The sequence below is a fragment of the Falco punctatus genome, assembly GCF_963210335.1.
Source record: "Falco punctatus genome assembly, chromosome: 9".
In the NCBI taxonomy this organism is placed as follows: domain Eukaryota; kingdom Metazoa; phylum Chordata; class Aves; order Falconiformes; family Falconidae; genus Falco; species Falco punctatus.
The window spans coordinates 47,123,018-47,139,475 of NC_137589.1; the positions used below are offsets into that span (position 1 = coordinate 47,123,018).

Consider the following 16,458-nt stretch of genomic DNA (forward strand, 5'->3'; position numbering starts at 1 on the left):
TATGGGGGCGCAGGGGGAGGTTCAGCATGACTGCAACTCCCTTTTCAGAGGTTTGGGCGGGTTGATCAGCATTTAAACATTTTTCTTGTCACCCTGTTCAATACCTTCTGCTCATAGGGTGTGTTCCCAGAAATGCAGGAACCCACAGGCCTGCACCCCCACAGCATGATTCACCCTTGGGTGGGATCATACCTTCTCTGAGCAGATAGTGCCCGAAGTGCCACGGATCTCCCATTCTAATGTCTCTGCTCCATCTAGTGGAGGACACCCAGACTCCCAAGAGCCATCAGCAGCAACACCGAACGCGGTGGCTGCAGAGTCACTTCGGCTGCAAGGTGGCTCCAAGATCACAGAGAGAGTATCCAGGAGAAAGGAACCCACCTCTCAAAAAATGTATATATTAAAAAAAAAAAAAAAAAGCACCAGGCCTCCCAAAGAAGGCATGACAAGAAGCAAAATTTATCATCTCCATGTGCTCTATGTAACACTTGTTTCTACATGGAACTTTCCAGTACTATCGCAGAGCAACAAGACAAAGTGGCACATATGCATGCCCTAGCCACACAGTTTCTAGGAAGGAAGACACAATATTTTTGAACTTGGGGGAGCTTTAGAGGGGCCCTTCTGGGATAAAACAGCAGTAGATGCATGGCAAAGTGCTGAATACAATGCATTTTCTTGAAGTACTTATTAGAAATCTCACGCTGCCCACGCAGACGTAGCACTAAGGGCACAATCTCCAGGTTTGAGTGACATGATAAAGATGTCAATCACGTTATGTTTTTGCTGGCTGACTGGACTAAGACCTAGGTTCTATGAGATTTCTAACGACTTTCAAGAATACGCATCACTGCTGTTTAACCCCAGCAGTAGAGAACAGCAAGTCAACAGGGAAGGGTCAGTGCTCTGAACCCACCAGATCAGAGACACCACCTCCTGAGGCAGCCCTTTACCTGTCTCCCAGCTCCTGTGCTATCACCAGGTGTTTTAGATGGTACTCGATTGCTCTTTCATAGTCTTGAAGCAGTGTGTATGTGTTTCCAAGACTGTAGCAAGCCTGGGCTTCCACTGCTTGGTCTTTGAGTTGTCTGGAGAGCTGGAGTGTTTTCCTGCAGTGGAACAGATGGGAACAAAGAGACCTGGTCACTGCAGGGCACTCTGCAAGGTGACAGAAAAGTCACCACTCGGGTGTGCACTGTGTCGCAGTTGACGCCTGTAACACGGTGCAGGCTGTCAGGTGGCTGTATTACTCGCCGCTATTGAGCGCCACACATGCAACTGGCCTCCAGGTCTCCTGTGACATCCCTCTGAGCCTATGAATTCACTGCAGTAGGTCACAACTTCCAGGGAACAGGTACTCCGAGTCTGCTTTAACCCCTGGCACTTACTTGTAGTATTCGGCAGAGATGTCAAACCTCCCAAGGAAGATGTGTGCATTGCCCAGGTTGCTGTACGCCCTCCGCTCGGCTGCCTTGTCCCCAAACTCCTTCGCAATAGCAAGGCGCTGCAGCAAACACAGATTAGTGAGTACAGGCTGGCTGTTGCCAGGTTTCTGTTACACAGAAACTTTTCTGGGAGGTTAACTTCTTGGTTTGCAAAGCTCCTACCCAGCAAGGTAGTGGTGCACATGCCTAGCAGGGCTGGATGCAGCAGGAAATCTCTCCCTCTGTGCAATTCAGCATCAGGAAGGGCCTTTGTAACACTGGGAATAATGCTGCATCCTTCGCCAGCTCCTACTCCAGCCCTGTCAGTACACATGCCTCTAGCTAAAGTGCGAAATGAGTTACATATTCTCCTGAATAAAACAGGAGAACGGAGAGCTGTAGGTCAGGCTGTGAAGAGATGTGGTTGATCAGCAGACTGAAGTGCAGGAACAAGGCTGTCACTTTGCGCAGTGCTGTGGCACAGAACAAACATGCACGTGGGTGTACTCCATCTCACTGTGTTGCAGCTGTTCCCCATAACCTCTGCCCCTGCCTGCACCTCGGTCCTCCTCCTCCTCCTCTTACGTCCCCTCGCTCCCCCACCTCTCACTCTCACTTTGCAGTATCTGCTCCTGGTCCCAAACACTGCACAGCGTTTTTCTACCCCTTTTCAAGCCCCTTTTCCCAAAGCACTGCTGGCTGCTCTCCCCCAGCATTTAAAAGTCAGAAGAGCTGTGACAGAGCTGACTTTCCAAGGTGCTGAGCACCTTGCGCTGCAAGGAAACTGTTATATACTCTGAAATAGATGCTAGCTTGCATTCAAACTGGAGCAGGGAGTGTGTCACCTCAACCCTCTGTAAAGATTTACAGAGAGTTACTATGCTCTACAAGCAACACTTATTCCTGATCAACAGCTCTTTCAGCAGCTTAATTAAATTCATGGCTTGCATTTATTAAAATCTAGACCAACACAAATTAAGAGCAGAAAAGCCTTGCTAGCCCAGCTGCAATTTGCCCTTAGCAATCTCCTTTGGTTTCCAAGCCAGCAGCACCTTTCCCTCAAGCTGTTCATTAGGTTCTGATGGGGACTGCAGTAAGATGTTGCTCAGCATGAGTTAGTACAACAGGGCCAGACCCTGAGGGTACTCGCAGGAGGGAGAAAAACACAGCTGAGGGAAAACATCTCCCTGTACTTCCTGGGCTGTGGCGAGAAGAAAGGCTGCTCTCCAACAACCAGTCTCAGCCCCTGACCCCAGTAGAAGGTGCAGCGGTTTCCTACCTCCTTGTGGAAGGCTATAGCTTCACTGAAATTGCCAAGTAAGTAGTGGGTGTTGCCAAGGTTGCCATATGCACGGCCCTGTGCAGCTCTGTCCCCCAGCTCCTTCACCAGGGACAGGTTCCTCCTGAAAGAAATCAGAGTAGTACATCTGGTGAGACACAGCCCACACTCTGCAGGAGACACAGTGAAGAAACTTGCACCATAAAGAAAGGAGAGCTAATCCTGGAGAAGGATTTGCCCCTTCCCAACCGCCCATCCTGCAGGCGGTCACCCCTCGGCAGGTGGAAGTCTGGTGATCAATGCTAGCTGCAGCTCTGGGAGCCTGTGCAGATCCAGTGGTGTAAGTCCCTGTTGCTCTCTCAACCTCAAGGAATCTGTAGCCGTGTACAAGAACTGCACAAGTGCTCACACAACAATGGATCACACTGACAGGATCCCACATTAAACAAGAAATGGGCACCTTACTGTACAGGGGAGAATCAGGAGCATAGGAGAAAGGAGATTACCTGCCACAGGACAGGCACAAACCTAGGGAGAGGGGCAAGATCCACAGTCCCATGCCAAGACTCTGCTTATGGAGCTTCCCAGCACTTACCTTGGTTTTTCCCCTCTTTACATACACAGCACACATAAGGAAGCATAGAGCCCCCAGCTGGCACAAATTTACCCACTGGCTATGCTACATGCACCGTTCTCTGGAAAAAAGGGTGGTGAGCTACATATAGGCACTATCACATCCTCAGATATGAGATCTTGTCACTCTCTTCATTTAAAAAGGCTACTTAAAACCCTTGCATTACTGAAGCAAAACTTTGAAGCACAAGAGGAAAAGCATTAGCCCAAAAGTCCGGTGACAACCTTCCTGCGTGGGACATCAGAGTGATCTTTGAAACTATTTAGGAAAGGGGAGGACATTACAAGCAAGATAAACTACAGATCCACAAGAAGGACAAGCAGGACTTCCAAGTGAAAGTCTCTTCTCTGCGTGAAGGAGAGTCTCTTTCATGGCCCCAGTGATGGAGACACACAGGGATCCATTCTTAACAAGGCCAGCAGAGAGCAGCAGGGGCTGCAGGAGCTTCCAAATACAGCTCTGAGAAGGAGCAGACTACTGAACTTAACTGCATATTCATACTTTAAACCACAGTGAGTTTTACCAAGGCAATGCCAGGATGAATTTTAGCTCCAATTTTATAAAAGCTTGCAGTCCCTCTCTCACCTGCCTTGAGATTAATTTGCCATCGTAACTTGGCATCTCAGGAGAATATTCCTAATTCATTACAACATGCAAAAACTCACCCAGTGGCCAGATTTTCAAGAGCTCTGAGCTCACAGTCCCATTCTTTGTAACAAACGTCTTCCAGAGCTCCCACATCCTCAGTGGCCCAGGAAACAAACCCCCGCTATGAGAAATGCTTCCAACAGGACTCGGGAAAATCTGTCACTTTGCATCCCATGCAGTTGTCATTAGCCTAACAGTTACCAGAGCTCAGCTAACCTGCAGACCCTGAAAGCTGCCAGCAGACCAGAAACATCAAAAATGTAGATTACGATCTGAGCAGGACAAGCTCAAAGGCAAACCTGTGTGCATACTAGCAGTCACTGATGCCCCACGAGCCCCGATCCCTGCAGGGTTGGCCAAGCTTGAATACTTACTCGTAATATTCTGAAGCTTTCTGTAACGTCTCCTTGACTTCTTGAGGCACGTAGCCTGGGTCTTGAGCCATGTTCCAGGATAAGTGCTTTCCCTTTGCATGGTAAACGTTTCCTATATTATAGAGTGCTCTGGCTTCACCTACCTAAAGGGAGGAAGAACCAAGGTTTTACACTTCACATCCCGATACGGACCTTTTCATTGCTGGGCAGACACGGTCGAAGCCAGGAGGCCCACATTTTCCCTTCCCACCTTCACTATCGTGGCAGCTGTTACTGTCAGCAGCGTGGACCTGTGATGGCAGCCAGAAGGGAGAGCTTTACACGCCACCTCCTTCCAAAGCCTACCTTCACTACACCATATCACATTTACTGACTTGCAGACAGACTATTTGTAAAGTTAGGAAATACTTCCTGTTAGATGCCATGAACCAATTACCTTGTCTCCCTGCTCCTGAGAGATGTCCAAGTGTCTCTGGCAACAAACAACAGCTTCGTCAAACTGCCCAAGTATTTTCAATGTATTCCCGAGGTTGCCGCTTGCCTTGGCTTCTCCAATGCGGTCCCCGATGGTTCTACAAGATGACCAGAGGAAGGATGAGAGGTGTTAAAGAGCTCCCATGCTTTTATTCACCATCTGTTGGTGGCAGAATTCAAGCTGCAGCAAGTGCTGCATGGTATGTACAGCACATCCAGCAGCTCCCAGCACATCCAGCAGCTCCCAGCACACATGCCAAGCTCAAATGCTTCATACAAGCTCTCTCAATTTTGAAGACAGATCCTTGTTCCCTGTTTTGCTGTCTTGGGTGAACTGCTCTGATGACTTTGGGTGTACTTACAAGTACCTGGGGACAAGAGAACAGGATGCTGCCCTGCTCTTGCTACAAGCACTCTCCTCACATCCATATTCCTTTCTCCACCTCCCTGCTCTGAATGTGGCTGACCCATTCTTGTTGCCCCCAGAGTTCTCCAAAGCACACTCAACCCATGCCCCAGGGCTAGTTTTGGATGCTTATTTCTAGGGCAGATTCCCTCAGGCTGCTGCGTTCAGACCCCACAGAACTTGCCTTTGCTCAAGCCCTGAAAAGCTGAATCTGATCAGGATGAAGCACTGCTGACATGCTTACCTGGCCAGGGTAAGGTCATGTTTATGGTACTCCAGGGCCTTGGAGTACTCCTTTAGGTAGAAATAGGCGTTGCCCAGCTGACTGTAGATGGCACTGAGAGTCTTCAGATCCTCTGTCCCCACCTGCACCGCCGCTTCAAAGAAGGCTGCCCCAGCTTTAAAGTCCCCAGCCTTGCACAAGCGCTCTCCTTCCAGGGCCAGTTCCAGGCAGGATGCCTCCATTCTGCAAAAAGCAAGACAGTAATTTCTAGAGGAGTTAGACCACAGTGCATCCATGCTGCTATGCAATGGTTAAAAAGTTCACTTCATCACATATCTTTAATTACTCACAGCACCAGGAAAAAAAAATTCTATAAAAACACTCTGGAGGGAGCCACCTTCCAGGCAGCAGCTCCTTCTCTGCATTCAGCGCCAAGCACCAAGGCACCAGCCTCAGGTCAAACACTGTCTGGGCGATAATAACCTGGGGACACACAGCTAGCACACCTCAGCTGTGTGGACACCAGCTTCCAGTACACATGGTGGGCACTTAGCCCCTCCAGGAAACCAGCCTCCTAGGCATGAGACACAGGAGCATCCAGATGTACAGACCGCATCTGCAAGTGGCCAAAGGCACCCCTGGGTTCCCAGTAGGAATCTGAACAAGAAACTCGGGGCTCCTGGCTCTCAAGATGCACACTTATACCACAAGATTAACATGGCTTGTGTTTTTCTTCCAGGTGGTGCACATGACAGAAGCCACCTACCCAGACTATTCATGCCTGCACTCCTCTCCTTGGGGTAACAGAGAGGGTAGCCAAATTGTAACACATCTTCATTGCGTATCGGAGAAAGCCCTGGACTGTGCAGAAATTCTTGGCTGAGCAGCTTCCAGTGCTTGGTGTCTGCTTTTCATTAACTCCTCCACTGTCACTTTTTCCACAGGCGCTCTGCACATTAGCCTCCAGGCTAGCTCTCCTCCCTTGCATTTCTTGACACCTTTGGCAATGGCACACGCTATGCTGTCAGTGAGAGCACTCCGGGAGCCAGCAGAGAGGAGCAAGACCAGTGGTACTGCTTCAAGAGAAAGGAAACTTACTCCTTTGAGTGCTCTGCCAAATCCTTGCTAAAGTACAGCCATCCCTGTCAGGCTGTGTGTATCCAGAGTTCTCAGAAGGGACAGAGCACGCGTTTGAAAGCTTACATTTGGAAACATCTTGCCTGCTGCAAAGTCAGCCGCTTCATGAGGTGGACAGACACTGCATGTTCCTGCTCCTCTGTCAGATGCTTCTCTTCGGCTTTTTCGTTTCTGCTCAATGTATTTTTAAAAGTCAAAACTAACTAGGTCAAAGGTAGACATCCGCGCAGAAAAAAACATAGCTCACTTGTCCAGAGTCAGAAAAGCAAGGGTCAGACAAAAGACAATAAATGTTCAAAGCCAGTTTCTAGTCTGTTTTCAGGCAAAGAGCACTTGCAGGAAGTTTGATTGTAGCACCAAGACCAAAAGAACAACTTGCTCATCATCGCTGTGACAGCACCCACCCAGCTGACATCTCCTGTAGCAGCCTCCCGCTGAGCCCTGAACATGCTTCCCCCAAAGCCACCCTTACAACCCAAGGGCCAGGGTCTCTGCAGACCCAGGCTGAGGTGTGCTGGCCAAGCCGGGGCACTGTGCTGCTCTGCCTTCTCTCCCTGAGGGCACAACCCACCGCCCTGCACCCATGCTCCCACCACACTGACTTCAGGGCACAGTTCCTCCTGCTCCAGTACCTTCTGCCCACGCCTGCACCCAGCACTTGCCTCCCACTGCTGCGGAGGGGCACGGGGAGACGCACGTACAAAATACCAATCCTGATCTATTTTCCCTACAAACAGGCAGAATGGCGTTTTCTCAGCTGTCAGGAAACAAAGCCAGCTCCTCTATAAGCGGTGCATAAACTCTCCAAAATCCAGCCCTATTTGCCTGGCAATCTCCCTGCTGAGTCGGCTCCATATGGCTCCAAACACCCAACGTTTGGCAGCCCAACGGTATCTTCCAAAGCAGGACAACCCACAAGGGCTGTCCAAACAAACAGGAAAAAAACAACCACCAAAGAGCAAAAGACCTGGTTTCAGACTCTCCCTTCAAACACACTTGTGATCCTTCCTGTCTCATGGTTCATTTGTTCCCAAAACCACCAAGTAACAAGAGGGAGAACAGGATTGTGAAGCAGCTCATTTGAGCTTTCAAACTCCCACACAAATATTAGATTTCAAGCTCACTGCAAAGCCCACATTTCAGTGGCTATTTTACTTGTGCAAGAAGCCTGCTTACGGTGCCAATGCAGCATCAGTCCCTGCCTCAACTTATTTGATAGGGGGAAAAAAATAATAAGTGTTAATATTGAAAATATTTAAATTCTCTCTATGGATCCCCTTGCTAGACCACATGAAAGTTAGTAAGAATGAGCTTTTGCTACTGCACGTTGCATTAGAGGGACCCATTTGGGGATCATACCAAACCTCCATCAGTCCCAAGGCACATTCATGGTCTGTAGATCACCAGAGTGGTTATCTAGCATCAGGCTATTGACAAGTCTGCTGATACATCCCAAACAGTTGAAAGAAGGCTTGGGACTGAAGACAGACAAGAACACCTTATACTCAAGTCAGCAAGATTAAATTCAGGCAGCTTAGCAGAGATGAACCTTGAGAGGGCTTGAAATGCAGGAATGAGCCACTATCACAAGAATTAATGTTGGATTCCAGTTAGAAGACTGCAAAGACCGAGGCAAACCTCAAAATAATGTCACTTCAAGTTTCAGCACAAACAAAACTCTTCCCAATATCCAGGTTCTCTTTAAGAAACTGAGTTCACCAACTATAAACAGACTAGAAACTGAGCTGGAAATCAGTTGCCCTAATTCACAGCGTTGTAGTCTGGCTCAGACCAAACTTGTGTGATTTGAATAGCTTGAAGCGAGGGTTCCCACCCCTGCAACATGGAAAACCCTACAGCAACAAAACCCAACTACACACTCCCAAGGGCGGCATCTCACTCAGACCATATTTGCCAGTGGAAACATAACCAGAAGTGAAATTTGCACCTCAAGACCTGTGTTCTCGTAGTCACACACACACTCACACTTTCTGGGTGCTTTCCTGGTGTTCCCATAGTAACTGTTCAGGCACAATGCAGTGACATGACCTTCCAGTGCACACAGCCTTTAATTAAAATCTGTTTGTCCTTGAACAGGCTGTTTTGCAGAGTATCTGACTTATCTAATTAACATCACTGTTCAGTTTGGGACCTAAGCAAACGAGGGGAAGGGAGTGAAGGCTTTTTCTCTGCATCGCACTCTGCCAAGCTTTTGTTGCCACTTAAAAGGACAAGAGTCAAGGATAACAATTATTAATAGAAACACAACCCACTTCTAAAACCCACCTGCCCTTCCCACACCCTCCAGGATCCCCCGGACAGAGCTAGTTTTGGGAAGCAACTTTGCATGCAGTTCAGTCACTGCAGCCTTAAAAGCACTCAAACACGATGCCAAGGGCAGAGGAACCAACTAAAGGTCAATGAACAAACTCCAGCACACAAACACTCCACATACAACAGCTTCCAAAGGCCACAGCTCAACTGTCCATAAGAAAAACACAGAAGGGCAATTTTGGTAGGAGATGGGAATCTGCTGTTCAAGTGAGCCAACTTGAACAGCCTTGACAGACCGGCAAAGGTAAAACAGTCAACAACAACAGACTCATCACAGCCCCAGTTCCTCCCACAGCACATGCCCGAGACCTCCCCTACCTTCTCTTCTGCAGGTTGCGCATTGTCTCAACATAAAACCAGAGCTCCAAGCCCACCGGCAGAAGGGAGCAGCGGGGCTGAGGTCTACTTGGAACCATTTTGCAGAGAGGTCTCTCTATTAAGTTCATATGCAGGAACCGGGGGTTTTGAAGGTGCTGATGGCATCTTCATGTCCGTACAACATGCACTGCTCTCCAGCTCTTACTCCATCTGCATGGGCAGCATTACCATTCAGTTACTGAAATCTCAAACTGTGTTATTTGGGACACTTCTTTTTTTTTCTCCGTATGGTGCTCTTGAAAGGGAAGGGGAAAGGAGCATTGCTTTTGTTTCCAGAGACCTAAAGAAAGTCTTCTTTCCTCTAAGAAATACAACGTCCTTCACCCACTGTTGGTTTCAGGGAGCAGACAGGTGAGTTCAGAGCTGAAACCCAGGAACAAAACAGCATCTTGGTTCACTCGTATTTTCAGCGCTGCCCAAAGACAAAGGGCCCTAGAACATCCCACAGATGGTCAAAGGCAAGCAGCTTCCTCCTTTCTGAATCGGTCTCTTCCCACAGCACTTTGCCTCTGTGGTTGCATCAGCTACTCCTGTCGGTGCCTCTTTGCTGCAAGAGCAGAAGAACTGCTGCTGCTACAAACCTGTCCTTGTCAGGTAAGGAGCTCAGGGTTCCTCCAAAAAAGGGGTCACCTTTGGGCAGAACCACTCATTAGTCTGACAGGTTCCAAAGACACCTCATCCATCGGCCACCCAGAAAGCTTTGGAAGTTCCAGAAATGATATGAGCAGTTCTCAGACTGGGAAAAAGTAGGAGAAAGGGGATCCCATAGAGCGCATCCCTGCCCATTTAAATGGGCTCCAAACCATCACCCGAAAAGGCAGAGCCTTCTACCCCCCAGCCCCCAGGTATTAAGTTTCTCCTCTGCTGACACGCAGACAACATGCCTGGGCCTGTACCACCTTGGCAAGCACCTGCTATTCACGTCATAATACCAGAAAAGAAGATTCAGGCCCTCCTAAGCCAGCAAATCACTGCTGACAAACTGAAGGTGCTGGACTCGGCCATATGGTGTGGTTCAGAAGACAGACACACTGCAGAACATGAGCTGCTTTTCTACAGCTAAGGCGCTGGGGCTCGTTAATGCCATTCTCCCACCTTGCTCAACCTTCTAGCTAACAGCACAGTGCATCCCTGACTGTGGGCTGGAACAAAGACATAGGGAGGGGGCAGAAGCTCACTTGAAGCAGTCCTTGTTCGTAAGCCTTGCCTGAATCAGCACAAAGCACTCAGAGATTTGCATGTTCCTCCAGATAGGCAGGATTTCCAAGGAGTCACAGAAGTCACATCCCGGATTCCAGGCCCACCACAAGCAGCCAGGAAGGTCCAAAAACCTCCCCTGATCAGGTCCCAGACCAAAACAAAGACTACACCATGTACAGCAAGCCGTCTTCGTCTGAATGCATGGAGATGACAGACTATGTCAAGCCTGGCCAGATAATGAACCAAGTTTTGAAGGCACCAGTTGTAACCTAGAAATCAGAACAGTGCTGGTGTGTACAGCAACGAGTCCCAGCATCAGCTCCCAACTGGAGCACTAAGCAAGTCCTTCGGCTCCTCCTCACCTCTGCTTACATACCCATCTGTACAATGGCAATGGAGGTGGCTCCCAGAGCACTTTAAGATCCTCTGGTGAAACATACTTCAAAAAGGGCAATATATGCACTTAAGAAACAACAACAAAAAGAACAATTTCTTTAAAAGCAGTAAGAGGCCAAATATAAACCCAATGTTTGGCCACAAATGAATTAGGCAATCTGCACAGCATTCTGCCAGAGGAACGAATGAGTGGCATAACGCTGGCAGATCACTTGGCCCCCATCAATGTGACAGTTGTGAATTTCAAACCCAGGAATGGATGATGCTTCTGACACTCATAGGAGGAAGAATAAGGTGACCTTCCAGCATGCGGTGACAGAGATAAGGAAGTCTTTTTTCCAATCCAACAGAGGGCAGGGCCTCTCTCCCTCCTCCTTAACTTCTTCTTCAAAGAATAGCTGTTCTGAAGGCAGAAAGAGCAGTGAAGAGCAGGAAGAGCAGATATTGCCTTTAACAACAAGATTTCCCAGGGTCATTCATCCCTGTCAGATAGCAGCTAATGATGATGTTACATTGCCTTTTGGCTGGCTGGCAAGCCAGCTGAAACAATTAGAGTGAAAATGTTCCTTTACAAAAGGTGCACAGGCAAAACGCAAGGACTCTTACATATCAAATGTTTTCAAGCAACACAGCAATATGGAGAAGGCAGGGAGGGTCCTGGGAGCACTGGGGATGCTGAGAACACTGCCAAGTAAGAAACAATGCAACCAGCACAAGGTGTTATCAGTGCCGTCAACAATGATCATTACGACTGTTATCAAAACAGCACTATAATTAGGACTTGTGTGATGACAGAGGTCCCCAGAGGGGGAACACTACACATCACCCTGCTCTCCCCCAAATCTTGCGTCTCCCTTGCCAAATATTCCAAGAAAATAACACTGCATGGACAACATCACACTTGTCCTGCCCCCGCTGGGCTGGAAAACAACAGTACAGACTGCCTTTAGCCACAAGCTGTTTTGCAGATCAAGGGCTATGCGCTGACCCCAAGCTCTGGGCTGCCGCAGCTCCTACAGCCCAAGAGATAACAGCCGCAGAAGCCAGAGCAGAACACAGTGAAATCCCAGCTCTCAGGTCTGCACCTCAGCCCCATGGCCGCTCCAGGCAGGCGGAGAGGAGACCACAGTGTCCAGAAATTAGATGTGTCCCACCCCAGCCCTCCCTTTTACAAATCCAGGGCTGCCTTGTCTGGACTGTCTTGCTCACAGCACTTACCCTGCTGACAACAAATCCATCAAGCCACAAGACAGAGCTAGGAGGCAGTTGTCTGCTGCCTTAAATATTTTAAATCTCACAGGGCAAGAGAAGCTCTGCTACCTGCAAGGTGAAACTGCGTTTGAAGGGGGAAAAGAAATTAAAAAGGTATTTGATTCATATTAGTGGGGGTGATTGGAAAACTCATTCCCAGCCAGAGCTGCCGTAGTTCTAAAGTCAGGAGTAAAAACCCCAAACTTTTAGACACAAGGTAAGACAGAAAAAAAACCTCACCAGAAACACCAACAACAGTAAAACCTACTGTTGATTTTAGCATCTTACTTGCAAACTAATCGAATTTTATACAAAAAATAAATGTAACTTCAGAGCACTGATGACAGGGCTAATTAAACATTTTTCCCCAATCAAAAAAGGACCACATTTATCAGGTGCTTAGTGTAAATGTGTATTCACTGGTTTAACTAACTAAATATGCATTTAAATAATTGAATGGCAGCACATCCTTAAAGAAAGTCATCAAGCTGGGAAGTACTCACCTTTAATAATTTCCTTTCCCAGCCTTAGCACAGCTCCGGGACACAGAAAGCACCGTCCCGATGACTCCAAACCAGCAGGTAACACAGCCAGGTAGGAGCTGCTCCGAGTGCCCAGGGATGGTTCCTCTCCACTGCACAGGGACATGATGGAGGGAGCTCACATCCCACATGAACAAGCTCAATGAACTTCACCAGTGTGAAAGCCCATGCTGTGCTTCACAGAGTCTGACCATTTTCATGGGCTTCCCTACATGAGGAAAGCTATCCCAGATCCTCCTGACGCACAGCCCAGATTGATTTGTGGTGAATTTATACCTGTTTAGCCTTGGGCCAGCACTGCCAGCTGCCAGACTAGACTGCTGCTCTCTGCCTGGGACACTCACAACATGTTTCAGGCAGTTGCTCTCTGGCCACTCTGCCCCAGGCAACATCCTCACTCCTCATCAAGCAACTTTCCTCAAAACGAGCTGGGGCTCACATCATCATATCACCAGCACATGCACAGCTGCCTCTCTCTCTCTCTCACTTGCTCCCAAATGATGAGCTCCCACCACTGAGAAAAAAATATTACTAGCTCCTAAGTGCACGTGCTTGCAACTTCATACCATTAAAGATCATCACATTGCCATGACACCAGACCTATCAATCATTCAGTTCCTCCTATTCAAGGCTCATCCTCCTCTGTACTGCTCATACCTCCCTAACATCAACATGCTCATTAGCAACCTGCTCTGTTTTGCATGGAGGGCACTGATGAAAATACTCAATTAGATCACTTCTAAGACCAATTCTTGTGCAACATGGCCAGCAATGCCTCTCCACCCTGGCAACAGCTCTCCCTGCAGCACAACCCCTCGCTTCCCACTCACGTCACAACCCAAGCACTAATCCCCTCCTGACAAGCAGTTTCCTCACAAGGCACCATATCAAACACAGGCTGGCAGGGAAGGGTGACAAACAAATCAAGATATACGTGAAATTAGCCCGACTCAAACTACTTTTGGTGGTTTGAAACTCGCACGCAGAAGCTGGTTTCCCCCCAGTCAATGGAGGGCAGAACTTCTGGGGCACTGTGACCTACATGTCACCTTATTAGTAAGGGGAAGAAAACAAAACCTCTCGTTTTGTTTGGAGAGGAAAGGCCAACGATGAAACAATAAATGCTGCACCCAGGTTCTGAATTCTTTCCAAGCATCTGGTCCAGTTTCCTTCACGTCGCCTGAGGCATGCGAAGTGCTGCAGAGGCACCAACACACCTGGAGGGGAGAAGTTTTCTACTCCACACAGTTGCTTCACTGGCAACAGTATTGCAGTGAGTCCTTCCAGTGACCCCCAAACTTAAAATGCTAAGATTATATATATACACACACACACATATATATACACACGCACACACACACACACACTGCTGCTTGAGAAGTGTTTGTTCAAGCTGGAGCTCCAGGGAGTACCAAGATGAAGCGATTTTCACTGCAGGCTTTTTTTGATAAGGGCATGAAACAGAGAATCCAAAGGGGAAAACTACAGGGAGTTCTGGAAACTGCTGGGTCTGCGTGCTGGCTCCGTGTGCTGGCTCCAGATTTCCTCTTCCACGCACTGATGGTAGCATCAGTGCCCAACAGTAGTCATTTCAGTTAATTGCTATCCACCATTAGCTGCAGAGTACTTACAAGGGATTCAATTCCACCGCATATTTGCTAATAAATACCAAATGACAGTGAGGAAGACAGCTGTATTTAGTTGCATTTACCCTCTTATTAGCAGAGCTGAATAAGACCCCATTTCAATTCATAATGGTTCCAACAAGCTGTGTCATTGTCAGAAATTCAAATTCAAACTCCCCACTGCCTGCTTGAAAGCAAAAGTCATCCAGCACTCTCCTGCTTATACAACTACCCTGTGGCTGCATACAACTCTCCATGTGACCAAAGGCGATGCAGATTGACTACCTCTGTGGCTCTGATCCATCGGGACAGCGAGAACTAAAGGCAAACAGGAGTTATTTGCTGGTTTAGTAGCATTTTGCAAAGAAACTTATGATGCTGAACTGGTATGTGTAGAAACTTTTCAACCTAAGGACCACAAAATATTTTGCAAAGATACGAGGGTAGCTATGACCCCATTTTGCAAAAAGGAAGCTAAGACACTGTGGGCAAGTTATGCCTCGCTGTGCATCAGCTGTAGAGAATGGAAGGGAATCCAGGAGCCCTGGCTCCCAGCACCTCTGCCAGGTCCTTCTTTCCAAGCACCAAGTGAACCACTCAGACTAGAGCTGCTCTGTTAGGGATGAGGTGCAGCATTTTCCACCCAGGCAAGGGTGCTCACACAGCTCGTGCCATCAGCTTAACATAATGCCAAACAATCACTGAAGAGCTAACCCTGCCCAAAGAGATGTCCTCAATTCCAGGAGCTTAAGATACTCACAACCTCCAGAAACCTGCTCTACACCTGGAAGGATTAGGCTCTCAATAAATTATACACTGGTAATAATTATCTTGAATCCATGCTCCAAATCCTTCCCACAAATACAGCTTAACCCATAGCAAGAACAGAGAACACAATGAAATTTTTATGTGTCATCTGAGCAGTGAAACCTCTAAAAAGCAATGAGCACAAACTTAAGCCTTTATGCTCCAAAACTACTCAGATACCAAAGGATCATGATGGGATGTAATTACCCTGCAACACTTGAGAACGCTCAGGTGGGATTAAGGTGCAAATGTGAATTTCATCTCATCCTGTTCTCACTTGATGCCCAGTTTCAGAGCACTTAAATTATAAGATGCAAATACTTTCCAGAGTCTAAGGAAATTATCATTAAGGAGACACCAATTTGAAAATTAATTCATTAAAACATGTTCCGACTCCCAAATACTAATAATAAATCCACCAAACATAGGAACTGATTAAGATGGCTCTGAAGCGGGACTGTGCAGCAGAACTCACTTTCAAGAAGTGTGAGAATGAAACCTTCCAAGGAGCCTGGAACATAATCACTTCGCCTGGCTCAGCAGCAGCATATAAACCCCACCACCACTCGCTGTTTGAGCTAAAGGAAAATAAGCGTAGAGGCCAGCAGCACTAGCCTGCCAAATGCTCGTGAACTAATGATGCTTTGATCTGAGGATGCTCTTTCCTTCCTAGGAGGCACAAAGGAGGATGCTCGATCTGTGCTGTCACTAATTTGTCTCTCCCCTCTCACCTGCAGACCACGAAGGTAACAACTCTAACATCTGGAATCTGCCATACAGAGTACCAAGCCAGCCAGCACCTCCAACAGGATGGATTTTTACGCATTCTTATTTTATCACTGAGGGTGCTTGAAATGAACTCAGCACAATGAGGGAAACTTCCCGAGTTTTCCAAGAGCATTTTGCTTTCTTGTACGGTGCTAGTGCCTTCAATGAAATTAATCCATCACACTGCAATGAAACAACACTCCTGGGATGATTTCACCAGAAGTGAAGGGCTGTTTCCTTCAGTTACTTCCAGAAACCAGAGGGCAAGAGAGGACATGCAGTCTGAATGGTTTTTCATTATAACATTACTTCGGCAATTAGGTCAACACATCCTCTGACTAAAATATATGCTGTGATTTAAATCAGTATACTGCTCCTGCTACAAAATACACTGAGTTACAATGTATACATTATTTAAAGTATAATGATAGACATTAGAAAAGCAAATAGCTTATCAACAGCTATACAATGAAAACAGCTGATTTATTTATTACCCATTTTATTTATGCTATTCAACTTTCATTACCCCCCCAATATACAGGGATTCATTCATGCTAA

General features: G+C 47.5%; 1 protein-coding gene across 6 annotated transcripts in view; it reads right to left on the reverse strand.

The window, feature by feature from the left end:
- The window catches only part of GPSM1 (G protein signaling modulator 1), an 81,100-nt gene that overhangs the window by 48,300 nt on the left and 16,342 nt on the right, over positions 1-16,458 (reverse strand). For 3 of the 6 annotated variants that reach the window (XM_080401957.1, XM_080401960.1, XM_080401959.1), the window contains 6 exons: positions 5,484-5,705; positions 4,796-4,931; positions 4,360-4,502; positions 2,704-2,827; positions 1,389-1,504; positions 954-1,109 (listed from right to left, as the gene is read on the reverse strand). In XM_080401957.1, coding sequence (XP_080258083.1) covers positions 954-1,109; positions 1,389-1,504; positions 2,704-2,827; positions 4,360-4,502; positions 4,796-4,931; positions 5,484-5,705 — 897 coding nt within the window. Of the gene's footprint in view, positions 1-953; positions 1,110-1,388; positions 1,505-2,703; positions 2,828-4,359; positions 4,503-4,795; positions 4,932-5,483; positions 5,706-6,665; positions 9,193-9,251; positions 12,767-16,458 lie in introns of those variants that run through there. The other 3 variants (XM_080401961.1, XM_080401956.1, XM_080401958.1) reach the window with 3 other exon arrangements.